Raw genomic sequence first — 22,187 nt, forward strand, 5'->3', positions numbered from 1 at the left:
GGAAAAACAGACCAAAATTTCTAGATTGTACAAGAAAATGTTGCATGATTACTGTCATTGCATTTTTAGATATCCATTCCTCCTTAACTATGTAAAGTAGGCAAATCAGACACATGTAAATTGCTGGCAAATCAGGATTAAAATCTATTGTGTCTGATAATCTGTGTATGACCACTTCCCCTGCTTACACTGACAGACATATTAGATGGTGATACGCAGGGGCATTGCTAGGTCTACAAAAGATCTGGGGCTAGAGCCCATAGCAACGTAGTAAAGGAAGTTGTAAGCATGGGCTGGCATACACATGTATATAATATATGTGTGCGTGTGTATATATCCCCAGAGAGTCCTCCCTTACATCAGGGTCCTCAGAGAGCCCCCCTTACATTAGGATCCCCAGAGAGCCTCCCCCTTGCATCAGGGTTCCCAGAGAGCCTCCCTCTTGCATCAGGGTTCCCAGAGAGCCTCCCCCTTAAATCAGGGTCATCAAAGAGCCTCCTCCCAGCATCAGGGTCCCCAGAGAGCCCCCCCCCCACTTACATCAGGGTCCCCAGAGAGCCTCCCCTCCCCTTGTGGACCCCTGCAGAGACTGGGGACTATAGGCCCCTAAAGCCACCCCCTAGCCATGCCATTAGTGATACGGCTAATGTCTTTTTGTATCAGAGTACTGTTATTTTTATCCAGTACAAGTAAGCATGATTTAAAAACCTTGGATATTATGTTTTGTGCATTTTATTTTTGATTTTTATATGGAGACTACTTGGAAAGTTGCTTGCTCTGCTGGCCTTGGTAATTTTTTTTTCTCTTTTCCTAGGCATCAAGACGAATGTTGGATGAAGAGCTGACTGTCAGCCTCTCAATTCCAAGTGATTGTAATACCTACAATACAAATCGAAGACATGAATCTGTGTCAGCAAGTGAACAAGAATCTAATTCCACTTACGACAGGATATTCCCACTCAGCGCAGACTATAAAGAACTCACAGCACAAGCAGTTGTAGAGGAAGAAGCTGGTAAGGAGAGCTTGTTTAGTGCATACTTTTAAAGTAGGGCTGTATGAACTAAATTCAACTATTTTGTTAAAGATCTTCAATATGAATATCAAGCAAATACTACCGGCTGTAATGTAGTCAGTGGTGTATTTAGGTTTTGTGCTGCCCTAGGCCTGACTAAACTTGTGCACTTTTTTCGTGTTGGAAGCAGGAGGAGGCTATTTTTTTCATGGGGGGGCAGATTTTTTTTGCCTCCCCCTGCAAAGTGCCGTCCTAGGCCTGGACCTTGTCGACCTAGGCCAAGATACAGTGTTGAATGTAGCGCTGTAGATCTTAATTATTTATTGGGAAAATTGTGTAATTACCCAAATGTTTCTTGCTAAGAAATTATGAATAGCTCCTGCCCAATTATTGCTAAATGCTAAAGTGACAAAGAAAGTGAAGAGTGGCAATAAGGAAGCCCTTAACCACTTGCCGCCTGCCCACGTTCAGCTTTCGCTCTGCATGGCTATCATATGATGGCGCAGCTGAACGGGAGCATGCAGCGATCATGACTGCGCCGTGTTGCTAGGACATGGCGCAACCCTGATCTCTGTAAAGAGTCACAGTTTTTAACCATGTGATTGGCTGTGTCCAATCAAAGTTGGTCACATGAAAATACAGGAAGGGCTGGTAATCGTCTCTCATCGCCTCACACTGACAGTGTGTGGCGAGAAGAGCCAATCAGCGGCATCTGCTCGCAGGGGACAACAAGACATGTAATCAGGACACTGATTACATGTCTTGTTGGCCACCAGTGGCCACCAGTGCCAACAATCAATTCCCACCAGTGCCAGAAATCAGTGCCCACAAGTGCCACCAATCAGTGCCCATTAGTGATGCCAGTCAGTGCTGGCTTTCAGTGCTCATCAATGATGCCCATCAGTGCTGCCCATCAGTGCCACCCATAAATGCACATCAGTGTCATCCATTAGTGCGCATCAGTGCTGCCTATCTGTGCCACCTATCTGTGCTGCCTATCAGTGCCCATCAGTGCATCATATCAGTGCCACCCATCAGTGCCACCTATCAGTGCTCATCAGTGCCATATATCAGTGCCCCCTATCAGTGCCCATAATTGCGGCATATTAGTGCCTCCTCCTCAATGCCACCTAATCAGTGCCCATAAGTGCCACCTCATCCGTGCCCATAAGTGCCACCTCATCAGTGCAGCCTATCAGTGCCCATCAGTGCTGCCTCATCAGTGCACATCAATGAAGAAGAAAAATTACTAATTTACAAAATTTACCGACAGGAACTAAGAAAAACGTTTTTTTCCAAAAATGTCAGTCTTTTTTTCGTAAAAAATAAAAAACTCAGCAGTGATTAAATACCTTGAAAATAAATCTCTATTTGTGAGGAGAAAATAATAAAAAAAGGCACATGGTTACAAAGTAGCATGACCATGCAATTGTCATTCAAAGTGTGACAGCACTGAAAGCTGAAAAATGGCCTGGGCAGGAAGGGGTTGCCCTGTATTGAGGTGGTTAAAGTGCATTTCCAGGACAAATTTTTTTTCAGTTTAAGATAGAGTGGAGGATTATTTCATCTTCATATAAGCACATCACGTTACAACAGGACGCAGTAGTGATGATGAAGTCAGCAGTAGGAACTTATGAGAGTTGCAGGAGCAGAAGAAAATGAACAGGATGGATGGATCCAGAAACTAGTGAGGAAGAAACTAGAGAGACTTGCAGAAGCACAAGAGATTGACATTCCTGTGTATGTTGGTTTCCAGGGGACTTAAAGGAATGATTTCTTATGAATGGATCAGTGTTTGATGGTACTAGAGGTGAGTAATTTGTACTTTTCTTTTACAGGTATACCTTTGATTGGGAACTTCAGTATTGGGATAGACTTGCTTTAATACCATTTATGTGTGAACACCTTCTTGTTTCAGCGAATACATTACCAGCAGTTTGCTACAGTCACCCACCTCTCAGTTCTGTGAAATTAGTAATAGGATATCAGTGGCACGTGACTTCAGTGACCCCTAAATGACCCAAAGAATCAAATGAGTCAAAGATCACTGATAGCACTCAGCTCACTAGCTACTAAGAATATTGTTTCTCTGTGCATCCGTAGCAGGGGAAGCTAATCATTTGAATTTCTGAAAACAAGAATTTGTGCATTATGGTGAGCTTGGGGCATGAGGCTACCTCATTCTCCTTATTTTGGCACGGATAAGACTGCATTCAGTTCAGTCTCGTAGGACCAAAGGTGGGCTCAGATTGATAACTGGTTTCTGATTTATACATGCCTGAATTTTGAACGATTATTTTACCACCATTTGGTGGGTCCCCTTGAGTTCAGGAAACACTATAGCAGTTTGGAACTACATTTCCCATGATGCTCATGCACTCTGCAGTGTAGTTGAGCATCATGGGAAATGTAGTTCCAAAACATCTGGGGTGCCAAGGTTCGCCATCACTGCACTATAGCAGTAGCACCACTAGGCACTTGCCTACTGTGCCCAATGGCCAATCTGGCCATGTGCACACTAGCTGAGTTTTCCTGCAGCATTTCAAGGTTGGAATTATTGTTGAAGCTTTATTTCTCTCCAAAGTATTTGTCATTTTGGAAAGAGAGAGGAAGATTTCGAACCACAGTTAGATTTTTTTATTGCTGTGTCTTCCTCGCTTCTTGCCAAAGTAACATGAAGTCATGGGGACAGGACGTAATGGGAATTATTTCAATGAAATCAAAGAGTGCAAACAAAACACCCTTTTTAAGTAATATGTGAAAGGGATAAACATCTGATTTGCTTCTTTTTCTATGGCTGTCTTTCTGCTCAGGTGACACTTCTTGGCCTTGTGTCATTTAGTCAAGAACGAAGAGGTAGTCTACCCACAGCAATAAAACCTGACAAAGATTCCACTTTCCTCTCTATCCAAACTTAAAAAATATTTTTTGACTGAAGTTGGTTTTTAATGCTGCAACTCACAACAATTCACTGAAGCAAGTGCTTCCTGTTAAAAAAATGTATGAAAAAATATGAAAAAGTATGAAACTGCTAGCTTTTTAATATATTAGAGCAGCATGGCAAGGTGCCGGTAGGTGTTGAACTCATCCAGCTCCCTTTCAGGACAGCTAATTTGATATAGATATTTTTCTTCACATTTATTTTGGTCCATCAGTCTTCATTGTGCTAAAAGCAAGCCTTTCTGTCCTCAAAAGAGTATGCTCTACACCTTTAGGTGTACGTACACTGCCAAGTCTTGATGTGAGAAATTAGTAATACCTTGTTTAGTCTGTTGTTTTCAGTTAATAGGTTTGTGCACTTACAGCATTTGATTGCATATACCGCATTGTTCTTGCCATATTTGGGTGTTGGAGTTTTTCTGTATACAAGCATTTCTTTTGCATCTCAAAAACAAAAAAAGTAGGAAAACCTTCTATTGCTCAACACAGGTCTACAGGTTTTAGTGCAATTGAAAAAACGTATTGTGTGTGTATATATATATATATATATATATATATATATATATATATATATATATATATATGTATAGGATACAGTTTCAACATTACATTTAAGAGTTATACAGTGAAAACTCAAATGAGTCTTGTTAGATACAAAGGATAGAAGTTGTTGCATTAGTACATTATCTTCATAAATTCCAAATTTGATAATCAATACCCCTCCTTGCGTAGACAAAATTCCTAATACGGTATGCTGAAATAAACATCTCAGGCAAAGAAACTATAGCAATTTGCTCAGTTAACTAAATTAATGAAATTCATTAGGAAGTAAGTAGTACTTTAATACAAGACCATTTAATAAAAGGCCACACTGCTGTTGCTGATGTCAGGAAGGACTACAAAGAAGTTTTTTTTACAAATGTTCATTGACTACAACTGCTATAGCAGGTTATGGCACCCATTGCAACTTGTCATTTATTTAATAGTCCACCCTAGAAGAATGAAACTCAAAATTACATTTGGCCCCCTGGGAACCATTTTAGCATTAATTTCCTCCAGCTTTATAAATCAGTGCTACCCAATTCTGCAAAGAGTAAAAAAAACTGCATATTTGTCCTTGGATAACCATAATTTTGATATCCTTCCAGAATTTCTAGCATTGCCCCGTAATTGTAAATGTCTACACTCATGCCAGTTATGCATAATTAAAATAGATCCTACATTTCAAACACTATCTCTTTGAAATGCTGCAAATTGACCTGGAAGCAAGAAGAATAAATATACTATACATGAAGGGACATACTGTATTTTTATTCATGACAAGTGTAATCATAGACTTTACAAGCAATTAAACTTTACACTGCAAATCTAAAAGTTTTTATATGACTTAACCTAAAAAAATGTTTTTTTTTCCACCATACAGGAAGTTCTGCTGGCAAGCTACCACTGCCCACCAATGCAGAAGGAGTCCCACATTACGCTGAGGCAGATATAGTTAATTTACAAGGGGTGACAGGTGGCAACACCTACTCAGTCCCAGCAATCACAATGGACCTCCTGTCTGGTAAAGAAGTAGCAGTGGAGGAATTTCCAAGGAAACATTTAACCTTCAAAGAGAAACTTGGGGAGGGTCAGTTTGGTGAGGTCAGTAAGTATGTCCATGTTTATAGGCAGACTTAAATAGTTTAGTTCAATAATTATGTTACCCTTGTATATAAACTGCATATACCTCACTGCATGTTATGAGGAGCACATGCTAATAATTATATTCAGTCAATCAGATAAAAATAAAGCATTACAATTTTATACAGTGCACATACTAAAACAATTACAAACAAATACAAGGTGCATATATATGCAGTTGTGCTCATAGGCTTACATACCCTGGCAGAATTTATGATTTCTTGGCCATTTTTCAGAGAATATGAATAACACAAAAACGTTTCTTTCACTCACGGTTAGTGTTTGGCCAAAGCCATTTATTACAAATCAACTGTGTTTACTCTTTTTAAATCATAATAATAACGGAAACTACCCAAATGACCCTGATCAAAAGTTTACATACCCTGGTGATTTTGGCCTGATAACATGCACACACGTTTACACAAAGGGGTTTGAGTGGTTATTAAAGGTAACCATCCTCATCTTGTTTGTAATTAGTGTGTGTGTATGAAAGGTCAATGAGTTTCTAAACTCTTGACCGACCCTTGCATCTTTCATCCAGTGCTGCACTGACGTTTCTATATTCTGGATCATGGGAAAAGCAAAAGAATTGTCAAAGGATCTGCGGGAATAGGTAGTTGAACTGTATAAAACAGGAAAGGGATATAAAAAGATGTCCAAGGAATTGAGAATGCCAATCAGCAGTGTTCAAACTCTAATCAAGAAGTGGTCACCACGGCCAGGTAGTCCCACTAAATTATCTGCCACAACTGCCAGGAAAATTGTTTGCGATGCAAAGAAAAACCCACAAATAACTTCTGGTGAAATACAGGACTTTGAAAACATGTGGTGTGGCTTTTTCAAGATGTACAATAAGGAAGCACTTGAAGAAACATGGGCTGCATGGTCAAGTCGCCAGAAGAAAGCCATTACTATGCAAATGCCACAAAGTATCCCACTTACAATATGCCAAACAGCACAGAGACAAGCCTCAAACCTTCTGGCACAAAGTCATTTGGAGCGATGAAACCAAAATTGAGCTTTTTGGCCACAACCATAAATGCTACATTTGGAGAGTAGCCTATGATGAAAGGTACATCATTCCTACTGTGAAACACGGAGGTGGATCACTGATGTTTTGGGGATGTGTGAGCTACAAAGGCACTGGAAATGTATTCATCAGCCAGGAAGCTGCTCATGGGACGTACTTGGACATTCCAACATGACAATGATCCAAAACACAAGGCCAAGTGGACCTGTCATTGGCTACCACCTATTAAAGTGAAGGTTCCAGAGTGGCCATCTCAAGTCTCCTGACCTCAATATCATCGTGCCACTCTAGGGAGATCTCAAACATGGAGTTTGTGCAAGACAGCCCAAGAATTTACAGGAACTGGAGGCTTTTTGCCAAGAGGAATGGGCAGCTTTACCATCTGAGAAGATAAAGAGCCTCATTCACAAATACCACAAAAGACAACAAGCTGCCTTTGATGTTAAAGGGGGCGAAAAACAGTATTAAGAACTGGGGTACTGCTCCTAAATGCATTCAGAGAAAAGTGAATTACTTTTGAAGTGTGTTTCCCTGTTTCATATTGCTTTTAAGTTGACTTGTGTAGAGGAATAAAACTTAGTTTAGGGGTAATCTAGTTAGTTTAACAATGCCATACTGCACATACAAATACATAAAATGCAATGCACTGTTTAATTGGGCAACTATGAGGCAGATGAGGTTTAATGTTGATAAATGTAAAGTGTAAAGTTATGTAAGATCTCTTCTGGAATATGCAGTTTAGTTTTAGGCACCAGTTCTCAAAAAGGATATCAGGGTACTGGAGAAGGTACAAAGAAGAGCAGCTAAACTGATAAAAGGCATGGAGGAGCTCAGCAATGAGGAAAGATTAGAGGAACTGAATTCTCTCTCTTACTATTTTCTCTTGAGAAAAGGCGATTAAGGGGGATTTGATCAACATGTACAAATACATAAGTGGTCCATATAGTGAGCTTGGTGCTGAGTTATTAACTTTAAGGTCATCACAGAGGACAAGGGGCACTCTTTACATCTGGAGGAAAGGATATTTAATCTCCAAATACAGAAAGGTTTCTTCACAGTAAGAGCTGTAAAAATGTGGAATAGACTCCTTCAAAAGCTGGTTCAGGCCATCTCAGTAGATTGCTTTAACCGCTTGCCGACCAGCCGCTATCATTATACTGTGGCAGGTCAGCACGATCCCGCGAGCCGATGTAGCTATATGTCGGCTCGCGGGATCGGGATAGCAGACGTGCACATGCGCCCACTGCAAGGGTGCCGATGATCATGGCCGATGGGTGCGATGACCTCCGGCCAATAGTGATCGGGGGCACAAGAGGCAGAACAGGGACATGTGTGTGTAAACACACAAATCCCTGTTCTGTACTGTGAGGAGAAACAGATCGTGAGTTCCTAATAGCTAGGAACCACAATCTGTCATTTCCTCTAGGTCAGTCCCCTCCCCCTACAGTTAGAAACACCCCCTTCCCTGCCAGTGACATTTTTACAGTAATCAGTGCATTTTTATAGCACCGATCGCTGTATTAAAGGCCAATGGTTCCAAAAATGCATCAAAAGTGTCTGATGTGTCCGCCATAATGTCGCAGTACCAATAAAAATCGTAGAGCGCCACCATTACTAGTAAAAATGCTATAAATCTACCCCTATTTTGAAGACACTATAACTTTTGCGCAAACCAATCAATGTACGCTTATTGTGATTTTTTTTTACCAAAAAATATGTAGAAAGATACATATCGGCCTAAACTGAGAAAAAAAAAAAAAATTTTAAAAGAAAAATGGGGATATTTATTATAGCAAAAAGTAAAAAATATTGCGTTTTTTTTCAAAATGTACGCTATTTTTTTGTTTATAGCACAAAAAATAAAAACAGTAGAGGCGATCAAATATGACCAAAAGAAAGCTCTATTTGTGGGGAAAAAATGGATGTCAATTTTGTTTGGGTGCAGCATCGCCCGCGCAATTGTCAGTTAAAACGACGCAGTGCCGAATCGCAAAAAATGGCCCAGTCATTCATCAGCCAAATCTTCCGGGCTGAAGTGGTTAAAAAAAGACTGCATTCTTTCCTAAATGTACATAATATAACTGGATACTAACATTTATAGGTAAGGTTAATCCAGGGAATATCTGATTTCCTCTCGGGGGATCAGGAGGGAGTATTTGACCCTGCTGGAGCAAATTGGATCATGCTTTGCTGGGGTTTTTTGCCTTCCTCTGGATCAACAGTGGTTATAGGATTGTGTATATGGGATTGTATATATTTTTCCTTTTTTTTCCCCCTTCTATAGTTTGAACTTGTGTCTTTTTTTCAACATGACTTACTATGTAACTATATAAAACAATGCAAAATTCAAGCACTATATTCCAAATGTGGCTAAAAACAATTCATTAACAAAACACAAACCCCTATATACCCAAGTCCTAAAGCATTGTAATAAAAAAAGGTCTTGTGTGAAAAGTAGATAGCTCACATGTTCTACCACCCTCACAAATTTCTTGATACTGTACAGAGAAAACATTTTCATTATAATTTAGATACTAGCTTCTTTCTTTGCAGAATAACCATCTCAATAAACAAATGTTGTTTAGTTCGCATTTTATGTATTTTAACCTTGTGATTGCTATTCATAGGTTCATCTTTGTGAAGCTGAGGGAGTGGAAGACTTTCTTGATAAGGACTTGATTCTGGACAAAAGTGTTGGGCAACCCACTCTTGTGGCAGTGAAAATGCTCAGAGCAGATGCCAATAAGAATGCCAGGTTTGTGCTGAATTCTAAATATTAAATAAAATGTAACTAGAAGACAATACACTGTTTATCTCTCAATATCTTTTCATGTATTGCATTGAATATTACCATGCACCAATATGAAATTAACAATCAGTGCAACAAATCTGAGATTCAGTCTTGCTCAGCTGGGGCAATCCAGTTCCTATGTTTTAACTGGTATAACCTACTTTAGTCAAATAGAACAATTGTGGGTACACTGTAATCACACTAGACCTCCGTTATTTAAATAATTAACTGATCTGAGAATGGGAACCAGGACCATGATTCCAAAACTTGTAGTATCTTTCTCAGACATTCGTTTCTACAAACATATTTCTGCTAACTTTACCATTGTCATTGGATAACAATTGTACCTAGTCAAGGGCTGCATTTACTATAATGGCACTCACAGACCAGTGCCTAGAGCAGGATAGCCAAAAAGTTTTTAAATAAAGGGCCAATTCACTGTCCATCACACTGTTTGGGAGCTGAACTGTGATCAATAGGAGTGAAAAAAAAAATGCCTTGGCATTGAGGATAATGGGGGTAAAAAAATGTCCCTATGTTGTTGGTCAATGAAAGAAAAAAAAATAGCCCTACTTTGAGTCGTGGGAGTTGAAAAACGCTCATTCATCAGTGGTCAGTGGGAATAAAAATATGTCTCTGCGTCGGTAGAAGATGGAAATAAAGCATGCCCCTGCATCAGTGGGAGTAATAAATGCCCTTGTGTAGTAGTAGTCACAATAGTACCCCTGTGTCAGTGGAAATGATGCCCCAGCATTGGTGTTCAGCGGCACTAACCTTCATGTTTAGCTCTATGTCCTATGCTGCTCCTTTTGATGACATCACAGGTGGGATTATACAGGCACCATTGGGGAGAAGATCACTGGTGCTTTTACAAGAAGATACAAGAAACTGGTATGGTAAAATGGCCTTTCAATGTTGCCTTATCCCACAGTAAAGCAACTGGTGCAGTTTGGAAAAGTTGAACCAGCAGCACCAGCTTTTTCGGCTGCAGAAAAATACAAACAAAAAGAAGGATGTTTCATCCAACACAATTAGCTTGTTTTAAAATTCTAATCATAATTCTGAGACTGAATTTTGAGCTAGGCTAAAGCCTTCATTTATAGAAAGCAGTCTTGGCTACAATTTTTTGTTCATCAGTTTCTCACATGTTCCTACTGACACTGCTTTAGTAATAAGCAAACGTGGTACTGGTAGAAACAGACCATGGCTAAGCACGTTTTATTTGAGGAGGAAAGTAAAAGAAACCTTAATGTTTGCAAATTTACTTAGCACGTTAAAGTCTTCTTGGAATGGAAAGTATTCACATGTCTCATTCCATCACATTTTCCAAAAATAAGATGATAATTCTCATTTCAGCACATAAGACACAGCAATGCAAATCAACCAGATGCTATACTAAAAAGAACAGCTGGTGTGTACTACAAATACAGCAAAAAGCATAAATAAATACATTATAGAGCCATTTATTCCAAACTACATCCAGATTTTTCTGTTATGAGACACGTGAATAAATTCTGTTCTAAAAATGATTTACTGTGCTATGCACTGATGATTTGGAGGGCTTTCTGGTTGCTTTAGTACCTTATCATCATACCTTGTACAGTCAACTATACTTTGAGCCATTGTTCACATTGAACATGGCTTAGAATCTGTGCAACTTAATGTGAAGCACAGAGCGGTCCCTTACCTCCTCTTTGGCCACCCCCCCACTGGCGCTGTCCACTTCTCCCTGCTTCAGGTGCCTCCTTAGTAAGCCAGATGCTAAGAGGGCACCCATGCAGCATATGCTCCTGAGCCAGGCTGTATGTGTTCATAGACACACACAGCATTGGTGAGCTACACCCCTGCTCCCTACTCCTGTAAGACCAGGAAGCGAGAGGAGTGGCACTGCAGCCGAGACAGCGCTGGAGCAGTGAAAGGAGTCAGGTAAGTGTTTAGGGACAGGGGGTAGGACAGGTAGTGGGGCGTTTTTCACCTTAATACTAGACATTCTGACAAATTTTTCATTATTCGGACATTCAGATGCATCCGAATTACAATAATAACAAATTTAAACAAATCCGAAATGCTTTGAATCAAAAAAACCACAGATGAAATTCAAACTGAAATTGAAAACAAATTTGAAATCTATTCGAATCGAAATCTATTTGAATCAAATTAAAAAACAAATTCAAATCAAATTCGAAAACAAATTCAAATCAAATTAGAAAAAAATATAAATCGATTTCTAAAAAAGAATACAATAAAATAGAATATAAAAAAAACAATAGAATAGAAATAAAAGAATAGTAAAGAACAGAATAGAATTGAATAGAATGTAATAAAATACAATAGAATATGACCGTCATATATATTATATACATTATTCTATTATATATATATATATATATATATATATATATATATATATATATATATATATATACATATATATATATATATATATATATATATATATATATATATATAAATAATATTTTATTCTATTCCGTTCTGTTGTTTTTCTATTCTATTCTAATCTTTTCTATTCAAATTTTAATTTATTCTATATGAAATTCAAATTTCAGAACATGGTTATATATATAAATATTATATGTATATAAAACCATTCTCCAAAATTCGAATTTCATATAGAATGAATTCAATTTTGAATAGAAAAGATTACAATAGAAATAGAAAATAGACTAGAAAAACAATAGAATAAAATATAATATATATATTATATTTTATTCTATTCTGTTCTGTTGTTTTTCTATTCTATTTTAATCTTTTTGAATTTGAATTTGAATTCATTCTATATGAATTTTGAATTTGAATAGAAAATATTAGAATAGAATAAAAAATAATAGAAAAGAATATCATTAAAAAACAATAGAACAGATCAGAAAAAAAAATATATATATATGTATGTATATATATATATATATATATATATATATATATATATATATATATATATATATATAAAATAGACTAGAAAAACAATAGAACAGATATGATACGCCATTCTATTCTGTTCTATTGTTTTTCTATTCTATTCTAATCTCTTCTATTCAAATTTGAATTCATTCTATATGAATTTTGATTTTCAGAAGATGGTTATATATATGTATAAAACCATGTTCCGAAATTCAAATTTCGTATAGAATGAGTTTGAATTGAATAGAAAAGATTAGAATAGAAATAGAAAATAGACTAGAAAAACAATAGAACAGAATAGAATAAAATAATAATAATAATATATATATATATATATATATATATATATATATATATATATTATATTTTATTCTATTCTATTGTTTTTCTAGTTTATTCTATTCTAATCTTTTCTATTCAAATTTGAATTCATTCCATACGAAATTCGAATTTCAGAAGCCATCTTTGAGTAGAAAAGTTTAGAATATAATAGAAAAGAATAGCTTAGAATAACAATGGAACAGAATAGAAATTTTTTTATATATATATATATATATATATATATATATATATATAAAACATCTTCTGAAATTTGAATTTCATATAGACTAAAATCAAATTTGAATAGAAAAGATTACAATAGAATAGAAAATAATAGAAAATAATAGCATAGAAAAACAATATATTGTATTTTATTTTATTCTGTTCTATTGTTTTTCTAGTCTATTTTTTTCTACTCTATTCTAATCTTTTCTATTCAAATTCCAATTCATTTTATATGAAATTCGAATTTTGGAAGATGGGTTTATATATATATATATATATATATATATATATTTTTTTTTTTTTTTCTATGCTGGTCTATTGTTTTTCTATGCTATTCTTTTCTATTATTTTCTATTCTAATCTTTTCTATTTGAATGTGAATTCATTCTATACGAAATTCGAATTTTCGGAAAATGGTTATATAGAAATAGAATGATATAGTTTACCTTTTCAAATTCGGTTACATTTTTTTCGAATGCAGTATAATTTTTTTCCAATTTGATAGTTTTTTTTGAATGTGGTAGAATGTTTTTCAAATTTTTTCTAATTCGAATATGAAACTAAACGAATCCCGAAAATGAATATAATGAATTTAACTAAACTAATTTGGTTAAATAACAAATCGAAACGAAACAAAACTAAACAAATATTTTTATCCTGCACATGTCTACTTAACACAAGGAATGTATTAAGGTTAAAAACATTTTGAGTTAAGAAACACTTTAAAGTGTATGGTCCAAATGTGAAAACAAATATTAATTTCTACATTGTATTTTTATTATTTCTAGCCTCCTCTTAGTAATTTAAATGGACTTAAAGTATGTAAACTTACTTTGTTAAGATCCCCACACATTAACTTCATTGAGTTCTGTGATGCATATTTACTATACCCTGTGATTAGTTACTGCTGTGTGACAGAAATCACAGAGCCTGCCTTCTGAACTACAGAGAAGTTTAACCACTTCCCGACCAGCGCACGACGATGTACGTCGACAGAATGGCACAGGCAGGCATATTGGCGTACAGGTACGTCCAATATTCAATGCCGCCCTGCCATTGGGAGCGCGCCGCCGGCGGCGCGCTTCCGCGCTGGTCGGGACCCCCGTGAGTCCGGTCGCGGGACCCACGGACTCGATCACCGCGGGCATCCCCGTGATCGTCTCACGGAGCGGCCGAATGGAGGAAATGCCGTGTAAACAGCATTTCTCCATTCTGCCTAGCAACTAGTGACGCTGATCTCTGCTCCATGTGATTGGAGCAGAGATCAGTGTTCACTAAATGAAAGCCCAACCCCCCCACAGTTAGTAACACACCCCTAGGAACACTTTACCCCTACACTGCCACCCACTGGTTAACCCCTTCACTGCCAGTGTCATTTACACAGGAATCACTGCATTTATATAGCAGTGATTACTGTATAAATGACAATGGTCCCAAAAATGTGTCAAAAATGTCCGATGGGTCCCCCACAATGTCGCAGTCACAATAAAAATCGCTGATCGCCGCCATTACTAGTAAAAAAAAAAATAATAAAAAATTATTAATAAAAATGCTATAAAACTATCCCTATTTTGTAAACGCTATAACTTTTACGCAAACCAATCAATAATCGCTTATTGTGATTTTTTTTACCAAAAATATGTAGAAGAATACGTATCGGCCTAATCTGAGGGAAAAAAATGTTTTTTTATATATTTTTGGGGGATATTTATTATAACAAAAAGTAAAAAATAATGATTTTTTTTCAAAATTGTCGCTCTATTTTTGTTTATAGCGCAAAAAATAAAAACCGCAGGGGTGATCAAATACCACCAAAAGAAATCTCTATTTGTAGGAAAAAAAGGACGTCGATTTTGTTTTTGAAAATGGTCCGGTCTGCAAGTGGTTGATCAGAAGCGGATGCTGTACAGCAATCACTGCTTGCAGGCCCAAGGTACCATGGGATATGTAGTCCTTATAAATTGAAAGTAAACAGAGGAGAACCTGCAAAGCATGCTGGGAGTTGAGGAAGTTGAATGAGATAGTCAGCAGTCAGACAAAATGCACAATAGATTTTTCAAGCTTATATAGCATTGTCAAAAAAAATTTATGTTTGTATTGCTATTACATATAAATAAATACATTTATAAAATGAAAGTGTATGCTGTGACCATAGACTTCTTTAACAAACCTAGATAACAATAACAAAGCAGCCTAGCAGTAAGCATTCAATTTAGATTAAACAGACAAAGGGTTTATATGGCGCACTTAGGATAAAGCTGAATACATATAAGGGATAACGTGGGGGGGGGGGGGGACGGAGTCTGGCAATAAGAACTTGGTGTGTAATTTAAAAAGTTTCACTTCAAGTCCAAGCATTAGTCCCTGTAAGGATAATAAAATGTTGTAAATGTAGCTGCCAGTCCATACAAGCTAAAAGAGGCTATGGAACAAGACAGGGAAAAAAGGACAGCGCCCTCTAAATGCAGCAAGTTTGACAACAAATTTATTAAAATGGATTAAAAACACTCACATTTGGGCAGAGAATTTCCAGTATATAATGCAATAGCATATGGTCCTCTGCATGTTCCCGGGTGGTAGGAGTATCACGGGCCGGTGGAGAGTGTCCTATATCTGGAGTCCTGGGGCTTTCCGGTGGTGCTGTGGGTACTCAGCGCTTCTGGGTAGCTGGGATACAGGAACAGGATGCTCCATAATGTGCCTCGTTGTACTGGTGTCCTCACTTCTGGGAACGGGGTCAGGCGGGCGGTGCTTTGCGTTCAGAGCATGTGTGCTCCTTAATCAAGCTATGCTGATGGATACGGACATGCTATGCTATACTATGCAGACAGACACTCCAGCTTATGGCAGGGTCCCTCTAATAATTGCCAACAACATGAATGTGGTTCAAGATTGGAAACCAGAGGATATATCTTTAAGTCAGGGAGAGAGCAAGTTATACTATCTTTTTAAAGTAAATCATTGAGTAATGGAGTTTGGGTATGTTTCTAAACCTTGACTGGTTGGTAGTAGGCTCAACAACCCCCATACTCCTACTTCACTTGTTACAGGTCTTACTAATGCCAAACAATTGAGTAACTATGAGTATGAGTAACTAATTCTTATGTAGAAAACAGCTGACTATAAATACACATTTTGGTAAGCTCAGGTCTCAAAAAAGACTTACTATAATCATAATACGGCTTTGCATTACAATCTGACTTGTTCTTTTTCACTTTAACAGAAATGATTTTCTCAAGGAGATAAAAATAATGTCTAGATTAAAGGATCCCAATATAATTCGACTACTGGCTGTGTGTATTACTGAGGACCCACTATGCATGATTACAGAATACATGGAAAATGGAGATTTAAACCAGTTCCTTTCTCGTCAGCCAGCAGACGGAGAACAATCCAATAGCAAGCTGAGCATCAAGTAAGAATGTTATGGTTTTTTATATGCTTCCAATTTTTTTTTATAGATCTGGGGATGATCTGGTGACTGGTTAACTTTACTTCACTATACATTTTCTAATGATATATAGTATTATTAATAAAGTCATGTCCTAGGTGGCTAGGAACTCTTTCGGAATGTTTAAACTTTTCTATCGAGAGTGATGTTGCACCTCTTCTACTACGAAAACAACATCTTTGACTGATTGACAAAATACATGTTTTCCAGCTACTCAGACCTCAGATACATGGCTGCACAGATTGCTTCTGGCATGAAATACCTTTCTTCCCTTAACTTTGTACATCGAGACCTTGCAACAAGGAATTGCCTTGTTGGTAGGAATTATACAATCAAAATTGCTGATTTTGGAATGAGTCGGAACTTGTACAGTGGTGATTATTATAGAATCCAGGGGAGGGCTGTACTCCCTATACGATGGATGTCTTGGGAAAGCATCCTAATGGTGAGTAAAAACAGCAGTTTCCTTTTCATAATTCAGTGTGCAAGACACAATTGTCAGTATTTATTAATACAGTACAATAGTCATTAAAAATTAAAATAAATAAATAAATAACTAATTTATAAAAATAAATTAATAATGAGCATTTTTAAATCCAGAAGTCCATATTTCCAGGCACAGTGCTAGAGTTTTCGAGTGCAAACCTTAATTCATGATTTAGAAATTGTCCATAGATATTACATAAATGTTTAGGCCTTAAGCACACTAGATGTTTTTGCTATCTCCTAGACACCTTTCCTCCTTGCAGTGGTGTTGGCCGGAAAAATACTTGATGCTTCTACATGCATGTAACGCCTTTAGGCACATCAAGTGCTTGGGCGTTAATTCATTTAATTGGCCAAAATAATAATTTATTAATTGTTTAAATGAATTAACACTGTAGCACTGAACGCGCCTAGCATTAACACTCATTTAGATGTAGCAAGCAATTTTTCTACCAAAACGCCTGGATGTACTGATAGTGGTTTTTTTTTCTGCCTCTAAACTCCTCTATGGACATAAGCATGGACACATAGACTAACATGCAGGGGCATTTAGAAGCAGAAAAAAATACCAGATACCCTTAAGAGCAGCATAAAAAATGTCTATTGTGCATGAGGCCTCACTGTTGAGAGGCTTGTAGATCTCCACTATATGTAATCTAAATCATGTAATAATCTAGCAAGCATATCTTCATTGACATTTTTCTTTTTTTTTTTAATGTTCTCTTCCTTTTGTTTTTTTATCTTTACAGCCCTAAAATACTCTGCAGTTATTTAAGATAGTATACAGCTTAATTACAAAGAACTATCTTTAGCAGTTCTTAAAACGTAATATTTTATTACAGTCATGCAAATACATCATTTAAGGCTAATGTAGGCACTATACAAATAAATTTTACATATATTCGAACTGGGTAAGAAAATATTATCGCCCAGAGAAATTACACACAAACATGCAAACTTAGTGCAGATAAATTTGTAATGAGAATAGAACCTTGGAGAATTGAAAAAGTAACAGTGTTAGGAAATTATGAATATGTGCTTACGGCTTCTTTTGTTAAACATTGAATACAAAGTATTATTATTATAATTTTTTTCAAAAAACAAAACAAAACATTTTGCCTTATTTAAAAATTTTTTTATATGTTTAATGATTTGTAAAAATTATATGATAAAAAAATATTAATATGAATCTTTACACTTTAACTGTAGGGCAAATTTACAACAGCAAGCGACGTGTGGGCATTTGCAGTTACTTTATGGGAGATGCTGACTTTTTGTCGGGAGCAACCCTACAGTGAACAGTCTGATGAGCAAGTCATTGAGAACACAGGAGAATTTTTCAGAGACCAGGGAAAACAGGTAACAGAGAAAACATTTACCGTAAATAATTTAACTCGATATTTAAAAGAGAAGTGCGTGATTCAAAAATAACAAATATTCATACTTACCTATGTAGATACAGCATCGATCTGATGCCGTAGCTGTCCCCTGCCGGTTCTACACCAAGAACTCAGCGATCAAAGACCACTGATCGCTCAGTTCTTAGGTCTGCTCTGAGCACAGGCTCAGCTGGCTCAGGCACTGAGAGGCTAAGCTGCAAGTCAGACATCTTGGAGATCCCAACATTATTGTTGGGATCCCTGCAGAGCCAAACTTTAGTGATGTCATGATTCTGGGGGCATGCTATATGTTTTAAGAAAGTAACACCTTTTTCTCAAGCCACATGTTACTACAAAGGTTGCCACGCTGCCTGATCTCTGATCATTTTGGCAGCAATACTTGTGCTGCCCATGTTCCACCGTCTCTTTCCATTCCATCTGGATTCATTCCTCTGCCTCCTGTGACCACGGATGTTGACTTGACTTACATGATATGTTTAGTTGCTACTAAATGGGAGTGGATATTTATTCCTTTTTAACCAATACATTTATTTCAATGGTGCACTTAGAGGCACCCTCTTGTGTTACCTCAACTTCATTCTTGCCTAGGTGAAATGGAGGCGGGGGGAGCTGGACTGTGATAATAAAAAAATAAAAAAATAGATAAACATGCACAAAAAAAGTGTTGGCACTTTAGGATTAAAGAGGGGGAGGATTGGAATTCATGTAAAGTAGTATTTTGATATGAAGACCTAATGAAGGGCACTGCCTTTGTAACACTTAAGCCTCATTCCCAGTTGGTGGGCATCTTTGGAGCTTTGCTATTGGATTTGACTAGATCTTATTATTGTGCCAAGTTATATGTCAGGACATGGATCACCTGATGGTGGCACACAGTAGAAGATTGTAGTTTTTTGTGTCCACCAGCAGAGTTCTAGCCAGCAGATCCCATTAATCAGATTCCTCTTGATGCTGCCTGCTGGGAGGGTGTTTAGGTCCTTCCCTACTAGTGCCTCTCACTCCAGTGTTTTGCTCTGCTGACAGAAACTGCATGACATTTATTCTGCTTCTGACCCTAGTCTTGCTCCTGCCCTGCATCCTGTACCCTACTGCCTCTTATCTGCTCCTCTTCTTCCTGATCCCAATCCTGGTCCCCCCTTCTCCAGTCTGCCCAGTTGATCTTTGTTCCCCATTATAGTCAGTTTGTTAGTTAAGCTTTGGGCTACTCTGTTAGGTTGCTACTTCGATTTTTTGTCATTGGGATATGGTTCACTTATATCTTTATGTATATCTTTATGTTTAATGTCTTTTCTGTTTGCTGGTGCTTGTATGGGTTATGTTTCCCTTTAAATCAATCTCACTTAAAGTGTTTGTTACCCCAAGATTGCATATTCTTAATATGTACCTGCTGTACCATGTACTTATATGAAAAATTATACTGATCTCTTTGTATTTCTTGCTTTGTGTGAAATCCCTGGTGTTCTGCCAGTCCCTCTGTTCTCCTATTAAAAACTGACCACACTAAGTGGAAGAACACACCGTGGTCAGTTCTCGAGCTCTGCTGCAAACTCAGCCTGCTCTTCTACTATGATCATACTTGTCCTGATACAGCCCCTCACAGCCTTTCACTAGGACAATCAGTGCACTGTTGCTTCTCATCCTCCGCAGCTCTTATGCAGCTGAGAACAGAGGGAATGTGATCACTTAAAAAACAGGGGAAAGTCATTTATAATGTTTTTTTTTAATATCTATACACAAGTGTTGTGCCTTACATTTCTATTTTAAACTAGACATGTGCAGAGTAAAATATTTCGTTTCGGAATTTCGTATTCGTCCGAAAACTTAATTTATTTAGATACTCCCGAAATTCGTTTTTATTTATTTTCGTTTTTCGTTCAAAAATTGCATTCATCCGAAAATCCACATGAATTAAGGTCGAATCTGTCTTTGAAGGCTTATGGTGTCTGTCGAATGTATAAAGAAGATTCGACGGAGCTAGGATATAGCATACTTTAGAACCCCTGTTAAAGTCTATGGGACTCCAACGTTCAAAATCTAAAGTGCTAATTTTAAAGACTAATTTGCAAATCACTGTCCTAAAAAGTGTTTGGGGGCCCGGGTCCTGCCCCAGGGGACATGTATCAATGCAAAAAAAAGTTTTAAAAACGGCCGTTTTTTCGGGAGCAGTGATTTTAATAATGATTAAAGTGAAACAATAAAAGTGTAATATTCCTTTAAATTTCGTAGGGGGGGGTTGTCTATAGTATGCCTGTGAAGGGGCTCATGTTTCTGGTGCTTAGAACTGTCCCTGCACAAAGTGTCATTTATGCAGGAAAAAAAGTCCTTTAAAATCACTCGCAGCTATTATGAATTGTCGGCTCCGTAATACAGAGAACACTCATTGAAAGTCATTGATAAAAATAAATAAATAAATAAATAAAAAAGCGTGGGGGTCCCCCAAATTCAATTACCAGGCCCTTCAGGTCTGGTATGGATATTAAGGGGAACCCTGCCTCAAATTTAAGAAAAAATTTGACATGGGGTTCCCCTAAATATCCATAACCAGACCCTTCAGGTCTGGTATGGATATTAAGGGGAACCCCGCGTCAAATTTAAAAAAAAATTGACGTGGGGGTCCCCCTAAAAATCCATACCAGACCCTTTATCCGAGCACGCAACCTGGCAGGCCGCAGGAAAAGAGGGGGGGACGAGAGAGCGGCCCCCCCTCCCTCCTGAACCGCACCAGGCCACATGCCCTCAACACTGGGAGGATGCTTTGGGGGTCTGTGACCCCCTCAAAGCACCTTGTCCCCATGTTGATGAGGACAAGGGCCTCATCCCCACAACCGTGGCCGGTGGTTGTGGAGGTCTGCGGGCGGGGGGCTTATCAGAATCTGGAAGCCCCCTTTAACAAGGGGACCCCCAGATCCCAGCCCCCCCCTGTTTGAAATGGTAAGGGGGTACAAAAGTACCCCTACCATTTCACAAAGAAAGTGTAAAAAAATAGTTAAATAAGACAAACACACTTTTGAAAAATTCCTTTATTAAAAATAAAAAAAAATAAAAAAAAGATTCCAGCGGTGGTAATCCATTCTTGCTATCCAGCGACGGACGGTCATCTCTCCAGCGATGGCTCATCTCATCCAGAGCAGCGAATCCGTCCTTCTTCTGTCTCCGCGGTGGAGACACTGCAAGGATTCCGGCGGCCTGACGTTTCTTATATACGGAGGGCGGGGCCACCCGTAACCTGACCCCGCCCCCCTCTGACGCAAGGGGAAACTCGGGGTTCCCTGTGACGTATGGGTGACCCCGCCCCCCTCTAATGTAACGGAAACCTGCCTGTGTTACATCAGAGGGGTGCGGGGTCACCCATACGTCACAGGGAACCCCAGGTTTCCCCTTGCGTCAGAGGGGGGCGGGGTCAGGTGACGGGTGGCCCCGCCCTCCGTATATAAGAAACGTCAGGCCGCCGCAATCCCTGCAGTGTCTCCTCCATGGAGACAGAAGAAGGATGGATGGACTGTGCTGGATGAGATGAGCCATCGCTGGAGAGATGACCATTCGTCACTGGATAGCAAGAGTGGATTACCGCCGCTGGAATCTTTTTTTATTTTTTTTATTTTTAATAAAGGAATTTTTCAAAAGTTTGTTTGTCTTATTTAACTATTTTTTACACTTTCTTTGTGAAATGGTAGGGGTACTTTTGTACCCCCTTACCATTTCAAACAGGGGGGGGCCGGGATCTGGGGGTCCCCTTGTTAAAGGGGGCTTCCAGATTCTGATAAGCCCCCCGCCCGCAGACCTCCACAACCACCGGCCACGGTTGTGGGGATGAGGCCCTTGTCCTCATCAACATGGGGACAAGGTGCTTTGAGGGGTCACAGACCCCCAAAGCATCCTCCCAGTGTTGAGGGCATGTGGCCTGGTACGGTTCAGGAGGGAGGGGGGG

At 38.2% G+C, this 22,187-nt stretch overlaps 1 protein-coding gene across 3 annotated transcripts in view; it reads left to right on the top strand.

Annotated features, from left to right (window-relative positions):
* Positions 1 to 22,187, top strand: part of DDR2 (discoidin domain receptor tyrosine kinase 2) — a 281,188-nt gene that overhangs the window by 248,189 nt on the left and 10,812 nt on the right. For all 3 annotated transcript variants that reach the window (XM_077452620.1, XM_077452621.1, XM_077452622.1), the window contains 6 exons: positions 815 to 1,013; positions 5,377 to 5,597; positions 9,294 to 9,421; positions 16,146 to 16,337; positions 16,584 to 16,818; positions 18,069 to 18,218. In XM_077452620.1, coding sequence (XP_077308746.1) covers positions 815 to 1,013; positions 5,377 to 5,597; positions 9,294 to 9,421; positions 16,146 to 16,337; positions 16,584 to 16,818; positions 18,069 to 18,218 — 1,125 coding nt within the window. The remainder of the gene's footprint in view (positions 1 to 814; positions 1,014 to 5,376; positions 5,598 to 9,293; positions 9,422 to 16,145; positions 16,338 to 16,583; positions 16,819 to 18,068; positions 18,219 to 22,187) is intronic.

This window comes from Lithobates pipiens, unplaced genomic scaffold, assembly GCF_037356315.1.
Source record: "Lithobates pipiens isolate NorthernLeopardFrog02 unplaced genomic scaffold, aLitPip1_a1.2 Scaffold_23, whole genome shotgun sequence".
In the NCBI taxonomy this organism is placed as follows: Eukaryota; Metazoa; Chordata; class Amphibia; order Anura; family Ranidae; genus Lithobates; species Lithobates pipiens.